Source organism: Lagopus muta, chromosome 2, assembly GCF_023343835.1.
Source record: "Lagopus muta isolate bLagMut1 chromosome 2, bLagMut1 primary, whole genome shotgun sequence".
Classification (NCBI taxonomy): Eukaryota; Metazoa; Chordata; class Aves; order Galliformes; family Phasianidae; genus Lagopus; species Lagopus muta.
In genome coordinates, this window is record NC_064434.1 from 75,275,683 (window position 1) to 75,298,491 (window position 22,809).

The following is a 22,809-nucleotide window of genomic DNA, read 5'->3' on the forward strand; positions in this document are numbered from 1 at the left end:
GAATCAGAGCCTCTTTATCTCCTTCCTCTAAACTAATGCACATTCTTCTTCAAAAAACAATTTGAACAGAATTTTGCTGGTGGTATTGAACAACTGCAAGAGGTGGAGGATCTTTTGATGTATGTGTCTTGGAAAGAAAAGCAGGGCTGAAGGACATAAAACTTGAACACAGGAAGTTCCATACTAACATGCACATTAACTTCTTTACAGTAAGGGTGATGGAGCAGTGGAGCAGGTCACCCAGAGAGATGGTGGAATCTCCATCTATGGAGATATTCAAGACCAGCCTGGATGCCTACCTGCATGACCTACTGTAGGGTATCTGCTTTGGCAGGGAAGTTGGACTCGATGATCTCTTGAAGACTCTTCCCACCACTGCGATTCTGCGATTCTGTGATATTGTAAAGTCCTTTCAGTTGCCTGAAAGTTGTCTCAGTATCAAGTGTGTGTTAATGTATCAATTCATGATCCCCGAATACAGGCAAAAATGGAAATACTGGGTAATGCAGGATCGTTCCATTAAGAAATAATGCTCCCTCTCATGTTAGTATCAGAGTTGCATTTGGGAACAGTGGGGGAGAGGCAGCACAGCCAGTACTGCTGACTGAAGCCAAAGAGGACAAAAACCCAATGTGGAGTGTACTTCCCTGGCTTTCCTTTTTTTTTTTTTTTTTTTTTTTTTTCCCTCTCTCTCTCTCTCCCTCTCTCTGTAAGAGTCCATGACAGATTTTCTCCAATATCAGTCCTCACTGATATCCTCTACTTGAGTTTACACAGTAGATTCCACAGCAGCCAAATCAGAGTTCTGAAGGAAACCAAAACAACATTCTTATGTCCATCTTTTTGGTAGTTCTCAAGATGACACTGATCAGTGGCTACCTGTAAAGACAGAGCTGAATATCCTGGGGTGGCATTTCAACATACATTTATTCAGAAGAAAGCTGGTCCTTGCTGCCTACCTCAGCCAGTTCTGAGGTTGGTATACTCAATGGCTTAGAAGAAATGTCTAAAATTTCAACTCCCTGCATCTGGAGAGTTCAGATAAAACCCAGCAAACTCAGTTTCTCCCTCCTGTCCAGGAAAACTACACAAATTTAGTTACACATCTCAGTTAAGTAGAATCACATGTTCCAAGTGACAGAGAGACTGAAGATTACTTCTGAAGTAATTATTGAAAGATAAAAGCTTTATCAGAGAAAGGCAAACATGAGAAGGAAAATACATGTTAAAGGTGTTATTAAACACTAAAAAGCATAGCATCATTATACATAGAATCACTAAAAAGCAAGAGCAGTAGCATACAGAATTCTAAACTATAACTGTATAGTATCAATGAGACTGTCAATTCTTAACCACAACGAACAGTGTTCATCATACAAACACTGCAGTCTAAAATTAAATGAAAAATCAACATTTTATACCACGTTACAAGAGTATATTCTAGATCATACCTCAGGTGCCAGGTATTCTGGAGTACCACAGAATGTTTTCATAGTTGCTGCATCTGTGATTCCTTCTTTGCAAAGTCCAAAATCTGTAATCTTTATATGCCCATCTTTATCCAACATTAGATTTTCTAACTGCGTGTTAAGGAAAAAAAAACATTCCCTTAGTACCTCTGAACAGGATAGGCTGCTGCACTAGATCAATTTTTTAAATTTTAACAAAAAACTGTGCTGTATCATTCCTCGACCAGACTACTGCATGTATTTGCAATATGTCACAGTATTCCATGTTATTAAAAACAGATTCTGCTACGAATTCTTTTGCCTCATGCAAAACTTGCCTACCACATTTTTCTTCAGTTCCTGCTCCACAGCTACACATAAATAAAGTGACAATGTAAAAAATTTGGGCTTTTCACAAAATGATCTCATCATAGAAATTTGGGTTTCCTCCCATGTAAGTTTGAAGAAGTTCCCATTGAAAGCAGGACTATTTTCCAAAGAATATGCCCACACTGCATTACAGAGTATCTTCAGCACAACTTAAGAGGAGCTTCAGGCAATACAGCTGGTAACACAACTGCCAATCTAAGACACAAAAGCCAATCTAAGACAAACTGCATTCCAGCAGTATCTATCTTTCCCAGTATATGAATGACAAAAAATTAAGGCTGAAATTCTTCTATTAAGGTATGCTAAACTATTTAACATGTTTTCAAAACATAGAAGAACATATTTCTTTGGTGAAATATGCAGAATACCATCAAATTTTCCCAATTCTCCATTTCCCTTATTTGGAGACACTAACTACTTGAGATTTGTCTGGAAATATGAGCTAAGTTGTAACTAAAAGGGGGAAATAAAAAACATTGGAGGTTTAAATCTCCTTCAACTAGCATCATGAAGGAACACTTTTTTGAGCAACGTGCCTATGGATTACTGTGTCAAAGTGGTTCCTTCAGCATACACACACTGAACACAGACTTCTCCATTAACTCTAAAGAGTGCAACTTTATAATTACTTTGTGTTTGTCCCAACAGTCTCTGCAAAAACAAAAATTTTGATTACTTTTTTTTTTTTTTTTCCTTTTTTTTTTTACCTTGAGATCACGGTACACAATCTTCCCAGAATGCAGATAGTCCAGAGCTGAGACAATTTCTGCACCATAGAAGCGTGTGCGGTCCTCTGAGAACACCCGCTCTCTCGACAAATGGAAAAACAGCTGCGGGGTAAACAGCAGGGACAGGATTGTAATAATTACTGATTTAGTGGGGGAAATTAACACAAACATAAAACACCTCTCATCACCATATTGTGATGATAGATAGTATACTCTCAGTGGACACTCAGCACTCTTAGACAGCAGCTGGCTTATCTTTTCCAGGTTTCCAAAGGGAGAAAGCGAGCTGTTAAATCAGCGTTTTAATCAATATACCAATCTTGTTTAAGGCATTCTGTTTGCTACTCATTTAACCTTCAGTTACCAGAGGAAAAAAAAAAGTACGCAGCAGAAGCATTCTGCACTTCTCCCTCCACCACTTCCTCATATTTTTGTTTCAAGCCACTGAGAAACATCATTAAAACCACCTAGAGGCTGGTTCCACCTTCCATTTTCAGCAAGTTAGCAACCCTTCTTTGCACTGAAAAGACTTCCAGTTCTTGAGCAGACTTTGAACAGGTGAGCTGGCATTTTACACAAACAGCAAATTCATAATGCTAATGATATTACAGTCATTAGAAAAAGCAAACAGAGAGCTGCTTAGGGCTTACAAAAAGGAACCTATGCATTTTTCTCTTTTTCTTTATCTCTTTGCAAAGTTTCTTTGTTTTTTAATCTCTTTTCCAATACTTCATTATTAACAGTAATTTACAGACAGTTGTTTATCTGAAATTTTTCAGAGAAAAAATTAATCATTATGTACTGCCAAAAATTTCATCTTCAATGAAAAAGAATACAGTGAAGCTAGAGTTCTGCAGGGTTATCAGTATCTTATCAGATAAAATATCACCCACAGAACCAAAGCAAGATACATACACATACGCAGAATTTGGCTGTATAGTCACTCTAAATTGATAGCTTTGTTTACTATGTTAAGAATGGATGGGAAACTCTAAATAAATATTAGTAAATATGCTTCAGTTATCTACTTAAGGCCAAACAGGTCTTCAAACCATCCTTCAAGTTACAATGCTTTCGTGTTTACCACAAAAGCTAATGATCAACAAAACGTAAATACAGAAATTATTATTTTGTACATTAAATACAGAGTATATTCTTTTTAATTTAAAGGCTCAAAATATCAGACAGTTGAGAATTCCAGAAAAGCAAAGCAGGTTTTGTTTTTTTTTTTTTAAAAAAAAAAGGACACCACAACCCAAAATCCAATCATATGCCTTATCTGTCATAACCACAATGTATTTTTCTCCCTCAGGTAGTGTACACTGTTTAGATGGCAAAGAATACAAATATTGCTGTAGTTATTTTCAATGTATAGTCTTTCCAAAACCCAATTGAAAACTCAGTCTATAAGGTCTGCTCTGAAAGTAATGTCTCCTGCTTTACTATGCTGACCCATGAAGTCAGAGGTGGATGTTGGAGGTATGGCAGTAGAGACTGACCTTTCCTGACAATAACCCACTACATTTTGTTGCTGTGTAACAGATGGCAGCATAGGGGCAGTCTGACAAATTGTCATCTGACACAGGAAGTATGTAGGAAACACAGGTGTGGAATTGAATTCCTCCATGCGAAAAAAAATTGCATCAATTGACATTCATTGACGCTTGTTGAACATTCATGGAGACCAAACAGTGGATGTGAGCACAGGGAGGAGGTGGGTGGTGACAGTTATATGAAAGTCAATCCACATTCTGTTGCACCACAAAATGAAGAGCATCTTAATCAGCTCATCTGTGTAAATCAGTGGATCACAACCAGGAAACTGTATACCAAGCTGAATATCAGCTTCAGTGCATTGGAAACAATGGTGGCAACAGTGGAAAATCACAAAGCTTGCACCAGTTGGGTCCCATGAATGCTCACACAGGAACAGAAAAACCATTGTATGCAAGTTTCAGGACCTGTTGAACCAACACAAGGCTGAAGGTGACTGCTGGCACCATTACCAGCACATTACCAGTGATGAGATGCTGTGTCACCACTCCAAGCTGAAGTCAAACTGGCAGCCAATGGAGCGGTGATGTGAATTCCCCATTAAGGAAAAAGTTCAAGATGCATCCCTCCGCAGGTAAAGTCTTGTGCAGTGTCTTTTGTGATAGGAAGGAGGTGATCCTTCTGTATTTCCTGGATCCTGGGCAAACCATCAATGTTGACTGCTATATTGTGACACTTAGCTGACAACTGTCAGTTTTGTCTGCTCTGCCCTACCATACCCACTACATAGTCTGGATATGGAGCCTTCTGACTTCCATCTCTTTGGGCTGACGAAAGACAGACTGCATGAGCAGCATTTTCCTAACAACGATGCCATTACAGCACCTGTGAAACAGTGCGTCACCTCCATTGGTGCACATTTTTATAAGCACAACATGCAGGTTCTTCTTCATTGCTAGTCAAAATGCATAGGTATTGGTAGTGACTATGTTGAAAAATAGTTAAAAAAGAAGGCAACTGTTCTGGATTTGCCAAGAGATTGTGAGTCCCTGGGTCAGTTTATTTTAATGTTACATGCAACTAGAACTCCTAAGCTCAAGGCAGAATTCCTTGGAATTCACATTCCAATGTGTCTAGAATGTATTAAAGCTTCAAATCCCCTCAGGAAGCCAACACATGCAATTGATAAGGAAATTAAACACTTCCCTTACATATTTAAAAACAACAAGAACAAACAAAAGCAAACAAAACCGGTGTTTTTTCAACTATATCTTGGCTCAGAAAGAAACAATTTTCAAGCAAGAGGAGCTTAAGTAGATGGAAGTCAGTTAGGGTTCCCCTCCTGAGTGAAGAGCCAAGTTACTCTTCCTGAGCTTTTTCACTGGAATTGCACAGCTGTTCCCACTGCAGCCACTGTACTCTCAGACTGCAGCTAGTACACTATACAAAACCAAAGTCAAAACTCCCCTACAGACTGTGATGGATCAACCTCTGCTTCCCAAGTATACGACCTGTTGGCATAAGCAAACAAATGTTCAAAGCAGACTCTTCTGTGAATCAGAGACCCTGAAGAAAACGCTTTAAGACACGTACATGCAGCCTGATGTCTGCACCCACTAGCTGTGACTAAGCATGTGTGAAACAGCAGGAATCTGGGCCTCACTTCCCTAGCTGGTAGAGTGGGCAGAATGTCTGATGGCAAATATGAACTATTCTGTAAGTAAAACATTATCATTTTAACGCAGTTACTTGTCACAAGCATTCCTCATACTACTTTAGTACCTACAACAGTTATCAAACCATATATGCTAGTGTTCAACGACAAGCAAGTCAAATGTAAATTCGTACAATGGGGTATATGTTATGCTACAGCAAATTAGAAAATTGTAATAGAAAAATCTAATTCCATAAAGTTACAGCAGAATTTTCAGCTAATCATTTAGTTTATTATTTCAGAATAATTAGGCCACAAGGCTCTACTCACAACTGACATAACATGAAGTCTGGATTTATTATGTCTGGGAAGGAAAAGAAGAAATCTGATAGCAGGGTATAAAAAAGCTTCCAGCATTTGCACTATTTATTGATTTGCAGTTATTAAACAGGAGAGAGAGTCACAATTGCAATAGAAATAGCTTTGGCACAAAGAAAGTCATTTTGCACATAATTTTATGATGGCATACATGACAGTGCTATAGTTACAGTGAGGACTGTAGCTATAAATTTCCTGCCATGTCTGCATTTAGAAACTGAACAACAATTTTGCCATGGTGCTTTTTTTCCCTAATAGGAAATGATAATGAAAAAATCTTTACAAATAATAAGAAAAGTCAAATATAAAAGCATACTCAACTGCAGAGTCAATAATTCCAAATACATGTAAGACCCAACCTTACACAAATCAATATATTCAACTCCTACACGTTAGTGACCTACTGAGCATGTTGAATGTCGTATGACTGGCTCTTGCTATTGCACATTGGGTTTGCACAGCTCTGCAGTTAAACATACCTTATATTATTTTTGGTAGAGCAGCAACAACTGTGACATTAAAAATATTTGTTTATTGTTTCTTATATATAGCACTTCTAAGCAAATTCTATGGACAGAAAAATATAGGGCCCTTGTTCTGTACAGTATGAACCTTAGGCCAAAGAAAACACTCTCTGTTATGCAGAGTTTAGGAAAATAAGACAGCATAATACTGATAAAAATAGGAAAGACCGCAATGATATTCAGTTATTTTTCATTAGGTAGGTTGTAAATCATCCTTTTTTTCCAGACTGTAATAGCACTTGTTCAATTACACCAAAACATTTGGTCCTCTCTCACCTAATGAATTGAACTAAGAGCTGCAGAAAACAAATGCCAAGTAGAACAGATTCAGAATTCTGGTGTAAAGCAATCATCTGAACAAATTTTAATGTCTGTTTTATTTATCTTTATTACACAGATAATTAGCAATTAAGTTAGTTACAAAGTATAGAAGTTTAAATTATGTTGAAAGTGCAAAGCATGAAAGTTCATCAACTTACTAATCAACTGAATCAGTGTATTCTGCAGAGTAATGTGAGTGATAGATTTCACTCCTGCAGCTTTCCATCCTTTAATGCATAATACCAGAAATAAAAAATGGGAAACATACACTCTGAAAATATTTTCCAACACCAGAGCTGTTCTTAGTATGGTTTTTTTATACCATAGTTCATATGACTCTGTTCATGTAAGGAGCCAGGAGGATATTATAACATACTGCTAACTTACTGTAATCACATGGTTCTCAAAATAATACGGATTATAGAAGAAAAAGTAGGCAAATCCATACAAGCAGGAAAAGCATTAATACAACCTTAGGCTCTTTTTTTTTTTTCCCAAACTGTTGATAAGACAGGAGCAGGAAAATGAAAGTCTTGTTAAAGTAGGTGCTTGTCTACGAGTACTGATAATTTTACTCATTTAAAATCTTACACTAATGTTACTATTTTCAATCAAAATCAAGACCACAGTTTATCATACAATATTGCACATAGTTGGTTACTGAGAATTCATAAAATAGAATTGTTCATCTCAACTAAGCCAGATGAAAGCCAGATTTTCATTAAAATGAAATATCAATGTCTTGGTGCTACTTTAATGTAATTCCTTCATAACAGACATATAAAGAAGTCAGCATAATGCCAGTAGCAGCATTCATGCACTATACTATAGCATAATTTATGATCAATAAACACTGTTAAACGCTAACAAAAAAGTTAACATTTCAGTCCATAATAAAGATTGTGTCCCTAAGTAACAGAAGATGTACTATAAAAGCTGTCATTATAAAAAAATGCACTTAATGTTTCTGTCTGAATAATCTACTTTAAAAAATCTTCTAATATCTTGCTTTTATAAATATAACTACAGAAAATACTATTTTAAAAGCGAAATTAAAAGAAAATTAGGCACATTTATATTTTGTAAACTGTAATAAAAAGCATACACATAGGCCAGTAAAATTGAAGCAGTTACTTTCTCTTCATAAAGGCCTACCTTTTTAACTGAGTCTAACTGCTTAGATATTAGGCAGGAAATGTAATGCTAAGATTTATTGTTACCAAATTTAACAGGGTTCTAGATTTTTAGTTGATATAGAGATTCGTATTTAGAATGTTTTTAATACAATTTCTTTCCCTCCAGAATGAAATTCAGGAACTCCTTCTTTTACTGTTTTCCTTCCTAATCACAAGAAGAGGAACTGAAGATCCCTGTAGTACCGACTACATCTTTTTCATTACTATAATAGAGCAGAACTCTGAATTGTGGCATTATCTTGCTTTCACCTGGGTCAGAGTCAAGGATACTGATAGAAATTTCAAGAACTCTCTCATTCAGAGGACTGTTTGGGTAACTCACTCCTGAAGGATATAATCCAAGAAAATTTCCAAGCAATTGACTAAGGCCCAATTAATTAGGAAGTGAACTTTAATCTAAAGGAAATCTGAACAGAAACACAACTGAATTTAGCACAGTTCTGGAGAGAAACAAAAGCAACATGGTACTGTTACAGACAATTTCCCACTGGAAAGACACAATTAAAAGTTATGTTTTCAACATCTTCAATGGTTAGAAACTACTGAAACACAGAGAGAGCAGTGGAGGAAAACAACAGAAGACAAAAGTCTGTGCGCAGTATAGGAGATAGGCTTCTGAACAGCTAAAATGTTGGCTAAATCTAGCATGACTTACTCCGATTTAATAAGGCTATTTTTACAAATACAAAATTGAATTCCTTTGCAGACAGTGACTTAAGTCTGAAATTCACATGAAAATTTGGTAAAACTAAATATTTTCTTATTAAAAAGGGCACTTTGATCATTCCAGATCATAAAAGAGAAACACTTAATAAATCAAAAGAGTTTCTTCAAGGAAAACTGCCACCGAATAAAGGGCATTACTTCCCATTAAGGTGAAAATCTGCGCTTAGCTTAACTGAACTAGGTGACCATCAGAAAGAACACCAGAAACAGTAACAAACAACAACATCACAGCTGGAAAAAAAGCCATTCTTGGCAAACTATATTACAATCATATATTCATTATATTCAAATCCCAATGGGCAAAAGCAGGTTATGAGCAAGAAACATGTTTGCAGCAGTTGCCACAAAGGCACACCACCAAACACAGGAGATGCAAGATATATGCTTAATCAAAACAGGGTATTATAACATCTTCAATTGTAATCAAGGAATCAATGTTCCTAGTGGGCTCTCTTCTGCATTCACATAGGACAGATAGGCAGCTTTCAAGAAAGCAAGCATCTAAACATAAACAGCAGGTCGATGTTAAATGCATACCTTCAAAGTATGAGATTACAAAATGGTCCTGTACAGAGAAGACTCAGAAGAATTAGCTAGTTTAGAAGGAATAATTTTTAAAACTCATTGCAAATAGCACTCTCTTAATATTTCTGATGTAAGTTTAAAGCCAAATAAGCCAGATGAGTATTCAAAAGAAGGCCATTATAGCACTAGCACTGAAGGAAATTCTGTGTACAATTCCACTAGCCAAAATTGCTTCATTATTTGAGTTTTTATTATTTGAGCTTCATTATCTGAGTAGGATTAATAGATACAAACTTAAGCCATTCTCTTATATGAGAACCCTGTACCACCATGTTCAGTGGTATAGGGTGACCATAAATGACTTAAATGAAAATGAGCCTCAGACTAGGCCCAGAAATTGCCAGAGCAGGGAACGCAGAACAGGCACCCCTGGGGTGATCGAGCATGAAGATTATAATGGAAGACAGTTTTATTGTAGCAGAACATAGCAAAAAGATCATGCAAAACATGACATCATGTTGCAACAGTTCATCAATGTATAAATTGTTTTCTAATCAAAAAAGCAGGGGGAAAACACTTAGTCCTTTAATGCTACCAGGCATTAATAGCATACAAAGTATCAAACTCCCCCTGGTTCACACTGTAACGAGGTATAGCCTGAACAGCAACAGACCCTCAAAAGGCAGATGAAATCTTTCTTCCTATACTGTAATTATGTTTAATTCCACTTGACTGGAATATAGCTTTTTATTCTCCATACTTCAGTGAACAGCTGGAGGACAGCAACGGCTTACAACACTATAAAAAGTTTTGCACCTATGTTTAAATTTCCAGAGGCACAGCAAGCAAAAAGGAAGGAAGTAAAGAAAAACACAAACATCCCATTCTTTCCTCCCAGGTATTTGCAATGGCTACAGCAAAGTAGAGGGCACGTATTTCACATTAGGACAAAAGCAAGACTACTTCAGCTTCTTTATAGTGGCTTATAAACATGTTGTGCCAGAATATGCTATAAGTACTCGAAGGAAGAAAATAAAAAACAAACAATAAAACAAAGGATTTGTGCTTATCACCCTACCATGAAATTATCTTTCAAAAAATAATAGCCTAATTTTTCAAGAATGGACAAATGCATCATAGTTTTAAAAAAGGTCAACTTTTCTTTTTTTCCACAAAACAGTCAAAAAAAATTGAAAAAAAAAAAAAAAAGACCCAACAAACAGTTCAAAAATAACAGAAAGCAAGGAAAGAGAGAGAAATTCCGCCCTTTAAAGTGTAACCCAGTGACAGCACTACTATCACTAGTACAAAATGTCTTTTCTAAACTTACCTCTCCTCCATTAACATACTCCATCACAAAACACAAACGATCCTTTGTCTGGAAGGAATATTTCAAGGACTTGCAAAGGAAACAGCAAAAACAAAACAATTATCAATTTGTATTAACCTGGTTTCTTGCACTTTAACAAAATTTGATTTTATTTTCTTAACCATAAGATTAACTTTTCAATACTGACTTCATTTTTCTGGGAAAAAAAAAAAGATACCAAGGAAAATCTACAGATGCAGATATGGCCTAAAATTAAGAAATGTAGTAAAACAAAATCATAATGCAGCTCACATAACTTAAGATAGTTGTTTTACTTAATCAGGAAGATATAAAGATACACCTGCACTGACATCTCTGCATGACTTGAGTACAATTATGCCTACTTCTGCTTATCTTTACACTCTAAGAAACTTCTGAAGAACTTGTTGACTTGAGTTCAAGAATATTTTGGCCAAGGAATGAAACTGAAGTCCTTTGCTTTATAACGGTTTTATTTTTCTACATGAGGAAGTTTCCATGTTATGCATTCCTTTTTTTTAATAGAAAAAAATATATTTTTCCCCTCCTTCCAATAATTCTATCTTTTGAAATCAATGAAAAGATTTTCTAATATGTTCTCAAAGAACAAGATTAATAGTTACTTCTACAGAAGTAATTTGTCATGCATATCAAAATGCTCATCTTTTCAGAATTTTCTATTAGATATTAACCAAGTGAAGACAGACATTGAAATAGCGGTGGTTAAATTTTGTTGCTCCATGAGTTGCTTCTGCTGAACTAATTGCTATTTCATCATTTTATTGAAATCTTTGTAGATGAAGTTTTCTTAATAAAAATAACTTCCGGGATAAATACGTAAAATCACGTTTTAAAGTGTTCATATATAAAAAGTTCTGAACAGTTACATTCTACATCAAAATGTGTTTTCAGTACATTTAGGCATTATAAATTTATTAGAAAATTTATTTCTGAATAGTTAAATAAGTACAAAACCATTATACATCTTCATGAGAAAGACTTCCAAGTTTGTCTGTAAATTACGTCCATACTGGAATGTCCAACATGTAGAAAATACCTATTTAAGCTCTAATGGCACATAATATTTAGTTCCTAATACTTACTGTTAAAAAAGGATGTCTGGTGTTTTTCAATACTCTGCTTTCTGTAAGTGTATGAGCCACTTCATCCTAAGAAGCAAAAAATACAAGAAGTAGGTTTTAATTAAGATACAAAATTGCTGTTAGTTTACTACAAGGAAAAGTTAATACTTCCAGAAACACAAATCTACACTGAAGATATGAAAAATGAATGAAATTGTTCACTGAATGAAACTAAAAAAAACCCAAAACATTAAAAGTATTAATTTGTTTTTAGAAAAAAATGTAAATTAAAATAAGAAATTCAGCAACATACAATTTAACATATTTGATTTTTCTTCAAATATTGCTTTAAAATGAAGTCTTAAAGTCTACAAATACTGCAGGGCAGGAAAAAAACAATAATCTTGGATTTGGTCTTTTCATAATATAGCCATCAGACCTGCAAAGTCATCAGAAATGTAAAGCTCTCATGTGCATCATCTGAATGATGAACACAGGCTGAAATTAAATCAGTTTGCAGGAAAGTTACACAGCTAGTAGCTGATAGGCAATCACAGAACAAAGTCTAATTTTACAGCATTTTTTTCTTTTTTTAACATTGTCTTGGTGTTTGTTTTGTTTTTCTTTAAAACCATTCAGCCAAAATGGAAGAGTGTCCATGCAAAATCCTTCCTCAACCTCTGTGTGATCCTACAGAAATCACATGAGAAACACTTCTCTGGCCAAGCCTGCCCTGCCTCCTGGAAGCAAGTCGAAAGATGGCCAGGGAATGCCCTTCCCCATTTCCAGCCAGCTTTAGAAAACATAGCAATTCAGAGCAAGACAGTTGCACTCTCCTGTCCCTCAGCCTAAATCACAGGGTTGCCATAAACCCCATGCCAAATGGAAAGAAACTCAGCTCCAGTGCATACTAGTGCCTGGGAAAGCTCATCTGCCCTCTATCTGCCAGCTGTCTCTCTCTCCAGAGCCCTCTCTTGCCTTTCCAAGGAAGGAGCCTAGATGAAGGGCTCAAGGCCATAGGGACAGATTATGGCCAGTGTTGCCCTCACATTGCCAAGGGCCTGACCTAAAAAGCCAAGAAGCACCCTGCTAGTTTTTGCCATTGACTGTGGCGCTAAGCATCAGCTGAGTATTATACTGAACTCAAGACAAACCTGGTGACTAAAACACCAACTATAACACCACATAAGTAAATTTATTTAGATGGAATATGCTTTAATATTGCCGCAAGTAATACTAACGTAAGATTACTGTCCTGGGCATGCTTATGCTCAGCTCTGAAGATAAGGTATCATTAAACTAATTTACTAATTGAACTATTATTAAAGTAAACACAGATGTCAGGAGTTTTAAGATCATGCTTTAAAAACTGTCAAAATAGGAAGTTAAAAAATAACAAGAGTTCTCAGTAATAAATTCTGATGCCATCCAGTTAAGTAGTAGTGCATTATTGAGTATAGACACTACAACCATGTAGGGAGAAAAACAAAAATTGCTTCAAAGAGAAAAGCTATTCTAAAGAATAATTTGTACAACAAAATCAAATAAATCACTTTATCTTGGATCCAACTGGCAATCTGTAATAAGCAGTGATGCTGCAACAACAAATCCAAGAGGCTCACCACCTATCTTTCTAATCTTCAATAATGTGGACTTAGTCTGCAATATTTCTTCAATTGGTGAAGTGGATAAAAAGCCTATTCTCAGATTCAGACTCCAATTGAAAAAGCAGGGAGAACAGTGCACCATTCATAAACTTAGTGAATTTTATAATATGTTAATGACCTGAGGATAGAGATAAGGGCTTATCTACAAATAAACTTTTAATACATACTTATACAACATTGTAGTGTATCCCTATAGAGACTTTTTACGCTACAATGATTAAGTTATTTTAATCATTACTTATTTACTTCCACCTTTTGGTATAATTTTCAATATTGTTAAAGCAGAATTTAAGAAATACACATTCCTGCTAGTTTTACTATTAAGCATCAATTTAGTTTGTACTTTTTAAGTTCCCAAGTGCACACAAAATCGATTTGCTACTGACACTATTCATGTCAGAAAGAATATCACTGAGGTGATATTGACTGTTCTCCATAACTCTCATTCTTCGTCAGTTGTGATCTGAGTAAAAACTACCTAAACTGCTATTGCCTTCATGAGAAGAAAAAATAAAAAGGAATCCACACTTCTCTGGTGAATCATGAGGTTTATATCAGGCAAAAAAATGAAGAATAAGCAAAACAGAAGCTGGTTTTCATGAAGCTCAAAGAAATGTAATCGCCTTTGAGGTTTCTATTCCTTTTTCAAATTTAATCAAGACTGATCAACACATTCAAAAGCTATTAGAATGAGAATGACAAGCAGACAAATGAACAGTGAGATAGCTTGCAGAACTCTGTAGCCCTTCTTTTCATTCACAAGTAGAAAAACTGGAAAACATTTGAATGAATGAATATTTGAAAATACATATAATCCACAGCTGTTGTCATCCACAATCAGCTTCCAGGAACACTGGTATTACTTGCCTCAAGCATTCAAGAAATTTCAGTCAGGCTCACATCCCTCAAAAACCTCTTTACTTAGTAATCACAATTATTTTTAATTGTATAACGATGACAACAGCAAGTACTGTTCTTGTTCCCAAAGTTGTCTTGAGCAAGTAGGGTTCAAAACTTTAGCATTACGAGAAACAAAGTTCAGATCTTCAAGTTAAAACTGGATAGAATTATCACCAACCACAAGGGCCAATAATGTTACATAAATCCAGTGTGACTGACAATTTCAATTTAAATAATTTCTACAGACTTCAGCCTCAGATTTCTTTTTTGTACCTCAAAAACTGGAACAATAAAATTGTTATTCCCATGCACGGCTAATCTTATCTAACAAACCAGGAACAGCATATTAAATTAAATTAATTAAATTAATTAATTAAATTAATTGTATTTATCTGACTAAACTTGCAATTCACTTTAAAAATGTTTAAGTACATAATATACCCTACAATGTACTTTTTCTATTCATAAGCTTAGATGGCACAACTTTCCTGCACAGTGAATTCTCTAAGCGCTTTAGCATGCTCTAGGTTACTGAACAGTGGAAAAAGGAGTAAAAAGATCTGTACATGTTAATTTTGTTAACTCGTTTTCTGAAGAGACACATATATTCTATTAAAATCAGTTACCGTAGGAAAAAAAAAAAAAAAAAAATCAAATATAGCTTACTATAAGATGCTGATTATTCCATTGAAAAAGAAGAGAGAAGAAAAAGAGAGGGGAAGGGGAAGAAAAGGAAAAAGGAAAAAGGAAAAAGGAAAAAGGAAAAAGGAAAAAGGAAAAAGGAAAAAGGAAAAAGGAAAAAGGAAAAAGGAAAAAGGAAAAAGGAAAAAAGGAAAAAGAAAAGGAAAAGAATTAAAAATACAACCTTCCTTACCTTTGCAATAATTACTTCTTTTTTCAAAATCTTCATAGCATAGTATTTCCCACTAGCCTTCTCTCGGACCAGGATAACTTTGCCAAACGTGCCTTTGCCCAGTAGTTTTAAATAATCAAAGTCATTCATTGTCTACAAGGAGCAAAGAACAAGCAAGGATTAGCAAGACGTAAGCTATGCAGTTCCAAAATATATTCAAAATGCTTCTGCAAACAACCAAATGGTATTACCAATATAAAAAGATCAGTTCACAAAACCTGAGCCACACACACAAATCAGTATAAAGTTGAAGTTTATGATCATAGACTTAAACACTGCCTTAACTGATCAAATTTTCCAAAAACTACTGCAATGTGCTACAACTAGAGATGCACAAAACCAGGGAAATTTACAAGTAAGTAAATAAACAAATTAATAATAAGCCTATATATGTATTGATACATAATTAATACAAGAAGCTTGTATTGGTTTTAAGATAAAGAATTATGAAACATTTTCCTGTAAAAATGAAACCGCTGATAATAGTGAACTCCAGGAGTCTGCATCATGAACATATTTTAGAACCATAAGACAATCATTGCTCAAGCTCAGGCAAAGTACGTAGTTCAGCTACAATTCTACCTATCTTTCTAATATTTAGCCAAAGCCTAAAACAATTACTTCTCTATAAATATCTTTTAATTTCAGACACTGATTCAAGTACTCATTAGAAATATTTACTATGACACTACTATCCTTTCAACATATTAGCCTTTTGTTTATCAGAATTCTAAATTTATCTTCCATTTAATCTTTCTGCAGTCACATTCCTGCAATCTCAAACTTCAAATAATTTTGAGCTTTCTTCTTTGATTAGGAAGGAGGAGTAAAACTATAAGAGTAAAAAAAATACACTGATTTATTACCAGAACCTATTTAAACTTTGAGCCTGTTCATGGAACTGTTTTTCTTAGCTCTGCAAATAACCACAGGACATATAAACACAGGACCTTTTCCTAAGGTTGTAAAACACTCATTAAGTGATGGAGAGTGGGTGGAATTAAAGTTTTTTTCTGCAAGGGGACAATGCTGTCTTTACCAGAAAGTACAACCATCAATTTGTAAAGCTACTCCAATGATAGAAATATCAAGTAATAGTTAGTAGTTGCTTTTTAATAAATTTTGAGGATATGCAATCAATCTGAGGGTAGATATCTCCAAAATGGAAGGAACATTATTATTTATACTCTTAAATGAAACATTCAATCTAACAAAAGTATTTATTGTATTAGTTAAAATAAGAAATACAAGAAAGTATCAGAAAAAGTTAAAATAAGAAATACAAGAAAGTATCAGAAAAAAGAAAACAGTGATAAGGAAATTACACATGTTCTAAAATAAACAGATCAGACAGAACAAAGTTTGAATAACAAATTCATATTCTTCAGGAGACTTTCAAGATGACTTTCATTCTGTATATTATATATCACCTACTACATTGACAGTTTTTAAAATATCATTTATTATCTAATTCCTCTTAGCTACCTCAAAACACAAGGGGAGCATTAATAAAGAAAGAAATGATGAAAATATACATGGATTGTCACTACAAGCCAAAATTTTAGTTTTGTTTGAATTCTTTCCATTAAATGCGTATTTCCACTCATATTCATAGCTAGGGATTCCAATAGCAAAATACAAAACAAGTCACAGTAACTAATATGGGAAAGTCACAATTTACAGAAAAACAGATCTGTTGCACATGTACATGCATGTGTACTCATAAACATGCAAACAAAACTTTCTCTTATCTTAGCTAAGTCCCTCTATTGTCCCACTGCTGACTGGTCAAAAACAGCACAATTTTTTGCTTGTATCAATTCAAAAGAAATACATTCAAGGTCATGTGTTCTAGCTTGGGAATTTCTGAAACTTACCCTATTAAAGAACATTCTCAAAATATTCTTCTTTTTACCATTAACGGATATAATGTATACGTAATGCTGTGATCCAAATGCTACGTGGCAACTGCTATTCCATCAACTAAAGGGAAGATTTCTCAAATATCACAGTCACTATTTTGAGAAGTCAGAACATCTACTTTGATAGTTTTATGATAACCATCAAGCAGAAAGAAACCGTCTTTAAGTTAAAGCATTGAAAACTGTCAAAATTCACATTGGTAAGTTCCCAGGCCGGATGTGGCGCTGGGCAGCCTGGTCTGGTGGCTGGCAACCTGCGTGTGGCAGAGAGGTTGAAACTAGATGATCACTGCGGTCCCTTTCAACCCAGGCCATTCTATGATTCTATGAAATTCAAAATGCATTTAAAACACAATTCAGGCAGAAGATGAGTAATTCAGAGCACAGTTCACCCTAATTTCGTACTGCATTCCCCCACACAGATAAGCCAACAGCTTTTATGACAAAGAATACCTAATGAACATAAAAGTTCATCACTTCTAACTGTCAAAAATTTGTCGGGCCATAAGCTGCAAGGAAGGGGTAACTTTTTCCATAATTCCAATCATTCATGAGAGGCTGAATTTAGAGAGAGAACATCCAAGTTTGAACAAAGACAGTTCATAATAGCAGCCCTTTGCCTGTACACAGAAGGAGGATATTGGCTCAACTGACCACAGACATGGGCTTGATGCTAAGGGCAGCAAGCCAGTCAAATTGAAACTCCTTTGCCTAAAATTTGTTTACATCATCCATCAAAGCAGTCATGAATCTAGCTACAATCTTGCTAAAAACAGATTTTTTAAAATGCAGATTTATAAAAGGAAGGTAATACTTCTGAGAGATTTTGAGTCGTGGCTTAACAGCAGGTTATGGTAGCAGTGATAGTTCTAAGAATAAAGTATCCTGATGCTGTCATTCTTTAAAAGCTTAGCAGAAGGCTTAGAGATGATATTCAGTGCAGGGTAACTCAAAAAGTCTGCCAAAGAACACAAGACCTTGAGAGATAAAAACACAGATGCCGCAGCTAAGAGTGTACTGAAAACTGGTGAAAAAATTGAAATACTTCCTAAACCTGAGAATGTTGGTAAGCAAATTTGGAGGCTTCCGTAAGATTGATTCCTGTTTTCTTCATAATTTTCCCACTTTTTTCATTCCCACTGAACCCTGAGAAGTGAATTTTTTTTGCTCATTATGTTGTACTTCAGCTTCTCTGAAAAAATCCACTCTTTATTCATGCTGAACCCTGAAAAACAAATTCGCAAACAAATAACGGAAAACTGTCCAAAGAACTGCATGATATTCAGCTTTCTGTAAAGCCTACTTACTCCTGCTACGTATGTTCTTTTCAAAACAATACACTTTACTGTGGTTATTGAAATTCCTACCAATCAAAAACTACTTTTAAAATATTCCTGATATACACAAGGAGTACATGACTGGGAATTTTCATCTGACTTCATCCGGAAGAAATTTTACTTAACAGAAATAGTCTAGCAAGGAATAAAAGCAGTTTGCTAATTGTTTTTTGTATTTGAAATGTTAGTGATGATATTACTGTGGAACTTCAGTGGCACACTGGCACCATTAAAGAACTGCAAAATAAAAAGGTGTATTTGGCTCTTCCAGATAATACGGACAGAGATGCTGCAGAGATGTTGCTGCCAGGCTGTTCAAAGCAAGTTCAATTACTTAAAGACTGTTTTCTTTGTAAACCTGTTGCTACTTTTTTTTTTTTTTTTTTTAAAGAGAAGAAAGAGACCCACTTCTCTCTGTCTTACTTCTTAATCTGATTATGCTCTTCTACTCGTATGAATACCATCTGGTGCGTGCACAAGCAAAATTCACTGTGTGCAGATACAAAATCAGGTGACTAAACAAGCTTTTTGGACACAATATGCAAAAAAGAATTGTTGAAATTGAAAGAAACCTAATATAAAAAAGGCAACACATTAACTAGATATAACTGAAATGGTTCTGATTCTGTTAACAAATACAAATGCTTAAGCAGAAGCTTTTCAGAAACAGTTCTACAAAAAACTATATCCTCTAATTTCAATTAATACAAAAGGAGCAACAAGGGAGTCCCCTTTATTAACGTCACCCAGGACACGTTATTAAAAAAACTTCTGAGCACTTTTTGCTAGGTCTTCCATAAGTTTTAAATCTGAAGTGGAATTTTGATTTTTGGCAGAAAAAAACTTCCTTGATGCTATCAGTGTGCTTTTCAGTGGCTACACACACTTTATTCTGAGCTGTCATTAGGTGTTGAATATCACCATTTTTTATTTCACATTTGATTTGTAGTTTGCTCTTGGTTTGCTGAGAAATACATTATATTTATTCAATAGCACAGCACATGCACTGTCCTGGAATTTTACTTGGGTACATTGGAATTTTACTTGCTACTTACAGCGTAAGTAGCAAGAAAGAAACAGAATGATCTTCCACCTACTCTTTTGTTGTATGGGAAAAGCACTGTGAACAAGGAGAGCATACGTTTCAGATAAGCAACTTATATTAGAGCACATTTATTTTGACACCTTGAAAACTCTTGCTGTTATGCAGTGTTTTTGTAGTCTACTAGGAGGATACACAAGCTTGGCATAGTGGTCAGATCTTTAAAAGAGCAAACCCAAATCCCTTCCATAATCATACTGCCTCTCATAAAGACTGACACATCTTGAACACAGCCTCTGTCTTGCTGTCACTTATTATATTTTACCCTGGAGCACAATCATTAAATCTCTGTGCTGCGAGGCTAAAAGTTCAGTGTCAAGCTCTCCAACCTGACAGTTCATGATGAGAGTATTGTCATGCCTGTATGTGATTAGTTTTTCTTCTTTAAGCAGTGAAAAAAAGCATAGAAAATTATGTACAATGAAACTACATGAAATAACCATGCTTGTATTGCAAACTCATGTTCTCAAAACTTAAAAAATGCAGAATTAAGACTTCTAGTAACGCCCTATTCCTAAGGACACAGCTGTCAGCCACTGATCTTTCTATAATTCTTGCCTCATAATTCTTGCAATGTTCACGATTCTTTTTCACTGTCCATCATTAAGAGACATTCTGTGACACTAGCTGTAAGATTATTTTGCTGTCTGCAGACTTCCACTTAATTTTGCACAGGTTTCATTTTGTAGCTAGAAAGAATGAAGCCAATCCTATAGAATCCTGTTATTATTTCTCATGTAATTTCAATGCATTTTTTGAGTCTTGTCAATCCTGTCTAATAACTGAGAAACATCCACTCAAATTCTTCATTATTCTTAAAGAGTAGTTTGTACATCCAGAAACACAGGACAAAATGGAAACCCAAAATAATAAGGAGAAATTTACATGACACAATATTTGAAACATAATGTGTTTATCCTGTTGACTCTGGAGATATAACTACAAGCGTGCTATAGACAGCACTGTACACATTCCTACTTACTGCAGAAGCTGTGAAGGATTCCAAAGAAATAAGATACTGTTTTCACTGAAAATTAAAGCAAAGTTCTTGCAAAAAAAAAAAAACAGCAAAAAAAGGTCAATAAAAGCTAAATTCTGCTGTCCTTTCTCATGCAAATCATTTAATTTGTACTGGGCATTACTTGCATGAGAAAGTGGGTAAACACTTTTCTAAAGAAAATATTTTATTCCCATACTTCTGGAAGAGTAAACAAACATAAAGGGAAAAACAAAAAAAATATTCAAAAAACAAGCAGATTGTTTACATGTGCCTGAATGGTTGAACTCTGCCTTTGAAAGGTGGTGTACCAGACAGCATAACAAATAAATAAAATTAGAGCAGTACAGCTTTATTGAAATAAGTATGTACTTCTATGCTTGTAGTACACTGAAATTTATGTAGAGATATTATTGCTTCTATATCCTACTAGATCACTTTGCAGAAGTTACTTACATATTAATCTTATTAGTTATTTTTGAATGTCATTACCTTTCTTTTATGATGAGTTGTTGAAGCATCCATCTCCTCTTCACCTATATTGTCTATTTGTGAAGTTGGACTACAGTTCATCCTTTCCTCTTCCTGCCTCTGAAGTCTGTCTGCTACAGCCTGGATTGCTTCTGTCCATTCTTCCCTATCATGAACAAGTCAACAATCTTATTAGAAACTTCTAAAATATATCCAAATAATTTGTTTATATTGTTTTCCACATGCTACGTTGCTTCAACATGCAGTTCTCATGTCACACAGCCAAAGTCTCATACAATTTAGTATTTTCAGTTTCCTTCCATATTCTGCATGATGGATGAGGCGCTAAGGTTGATCAGTATCAAAAAGAATCAGTGCTTAGTTTATTTCAAGAATTAACAGTCTCTAATTTTATAAATACTTAAATACTAAAAACTTGAAAATTCTTGTCAGTTATAACACTACTCAGAACTTAGTATGTCATGTCCTACCTGACACACAGTATATGATAACAATCCAGTCAAGAAATGTCCCCCCTCACCATAAGAAAATAATTGAGATTTATTAATAATTAATAATAATTAAAATTTATTAATCTACAGTATGTGTTCAACTCTTTGTCTATTCCCTCTTAAACTTAAACTGTTTGGCTAATTTCAAATTCCCCTGAGAATCAGAGGTTCTCAAAAATAATTAAATTCCAAAAAGCATCACGAAAACAATAGAATTTAAATGGTAGAATTTAAAATGGTGTAAGTGAATATACTAATAAAAGAAGAAACAATGCAAAAATAAAATCATTAGTTATTTACTGGTATAAACAGTATGACCATGGGGCAGTTTACTCTGCACTTGACCTAATAATGCCTACTGATGGGGTCTACTTGGATCAGAGGAGGAAAAGAATTCTGGCCCAGAAAGTATTTGGGCTCACTGACAGGGCATTAAACTAGGGTTAAAGGGGGTAAAAGCAAGCCTGCCCATATGCTGGTGTGAGACAGTAGAGCTAAGTTAGAGAGACAAGGTGCTAGTGGGACTACAGGCTTTTTAGAAGGGATAGGTGAAGGAGAAGTGGGATAGTTGCCCTCTATGTTAAGAAGCTGATAGACTGAAAATTGTCCCAGAGAAACACTCAAGAACAGGTTGAGAGCTTGTGGCGTAAGAACAGGGATAGGTGGTGGCTGGTGTCTACTACAGGCCACCTGATCAAGGGGAGCCTATTGATGAGGACTTCTTGCATCAGCTACAAGAGGAATTGTGATTACAGGCCCTCATCCTGCTGGAGGATTTCAACCACCCATGGATCAGCTGGGACAACAACATGGTGCACTGCAAGCAATCCAGAAGACTCCTAAAGTCCATCAATGCTTTCTGCTTCAGGTACTGACAGACCCACCAGGTGTTGGACCTGGTGACTGTAAAAGAGGTTAAGATCAGAGGTAGCCTGGGCTGCACTGACCACATCCTAGTCAAGTTCATGATCTCAACAAATACGGGCCTGGCAAAGAGTGGAGTCAGGATTCTGAACTTCAGGAGAGAGAACTTTAGGCTGTTTAAGGAATTGCTGGATGAGATTCCCTGGAAAACTGTCCTTAAGGAAAAAGGAAGAGAACAGAACTGGCCTCACCCTCTGAAATGCCTTTCTGAGAGCACAAAAGGGCTCCAACTCCCAGAAGAAGAAATCAG

The 22,809-nt window shown here is 35.3% G+C and overlaps 1 protein-coding gene across 3 annotated transcripts in view; it reads right to left on the reverse strand.

Moving 5' to 3' along the window:
* Positions 1-22,809, reverse strand: part of AKT3 (AKT serine/threonine kinase 3) — a 146,992-nt gene that overhangs the window by 31,552 nt on the left and 92,631 nt on the right. For all 3 annotated transcript variants that reach the window (XM_048937587.1, XM_048937588.1, XM_048937589.1), the window contains exons 5-10: positions 21,145-21,289; positions 15,256-15,387; positions 11,836-11,901; positions 10,715-10,783; positions 2,546-2,668; positions 1,452-1,580 (exon numbers count right to left, since the gene is read on the reverse strand). In XM_048937587.1, coding sequence (XP_048793544.1) covers positions 1,452-1,580; positions 2,546-2,668; positions 10,715-10,783; positions 11,836-11,901; positions 15,256-15,387; positions 21,145-21,289 — 664 coding nt within the window. The remainder of the gene's footprint in view (positions 1-1,451; positions 1,581-2,545; positions 2,669-10,714; positions 10,784-11,835; positions 11,902-15,255; positions 15,388-21,144; positions 21,290-22,809) is intronic.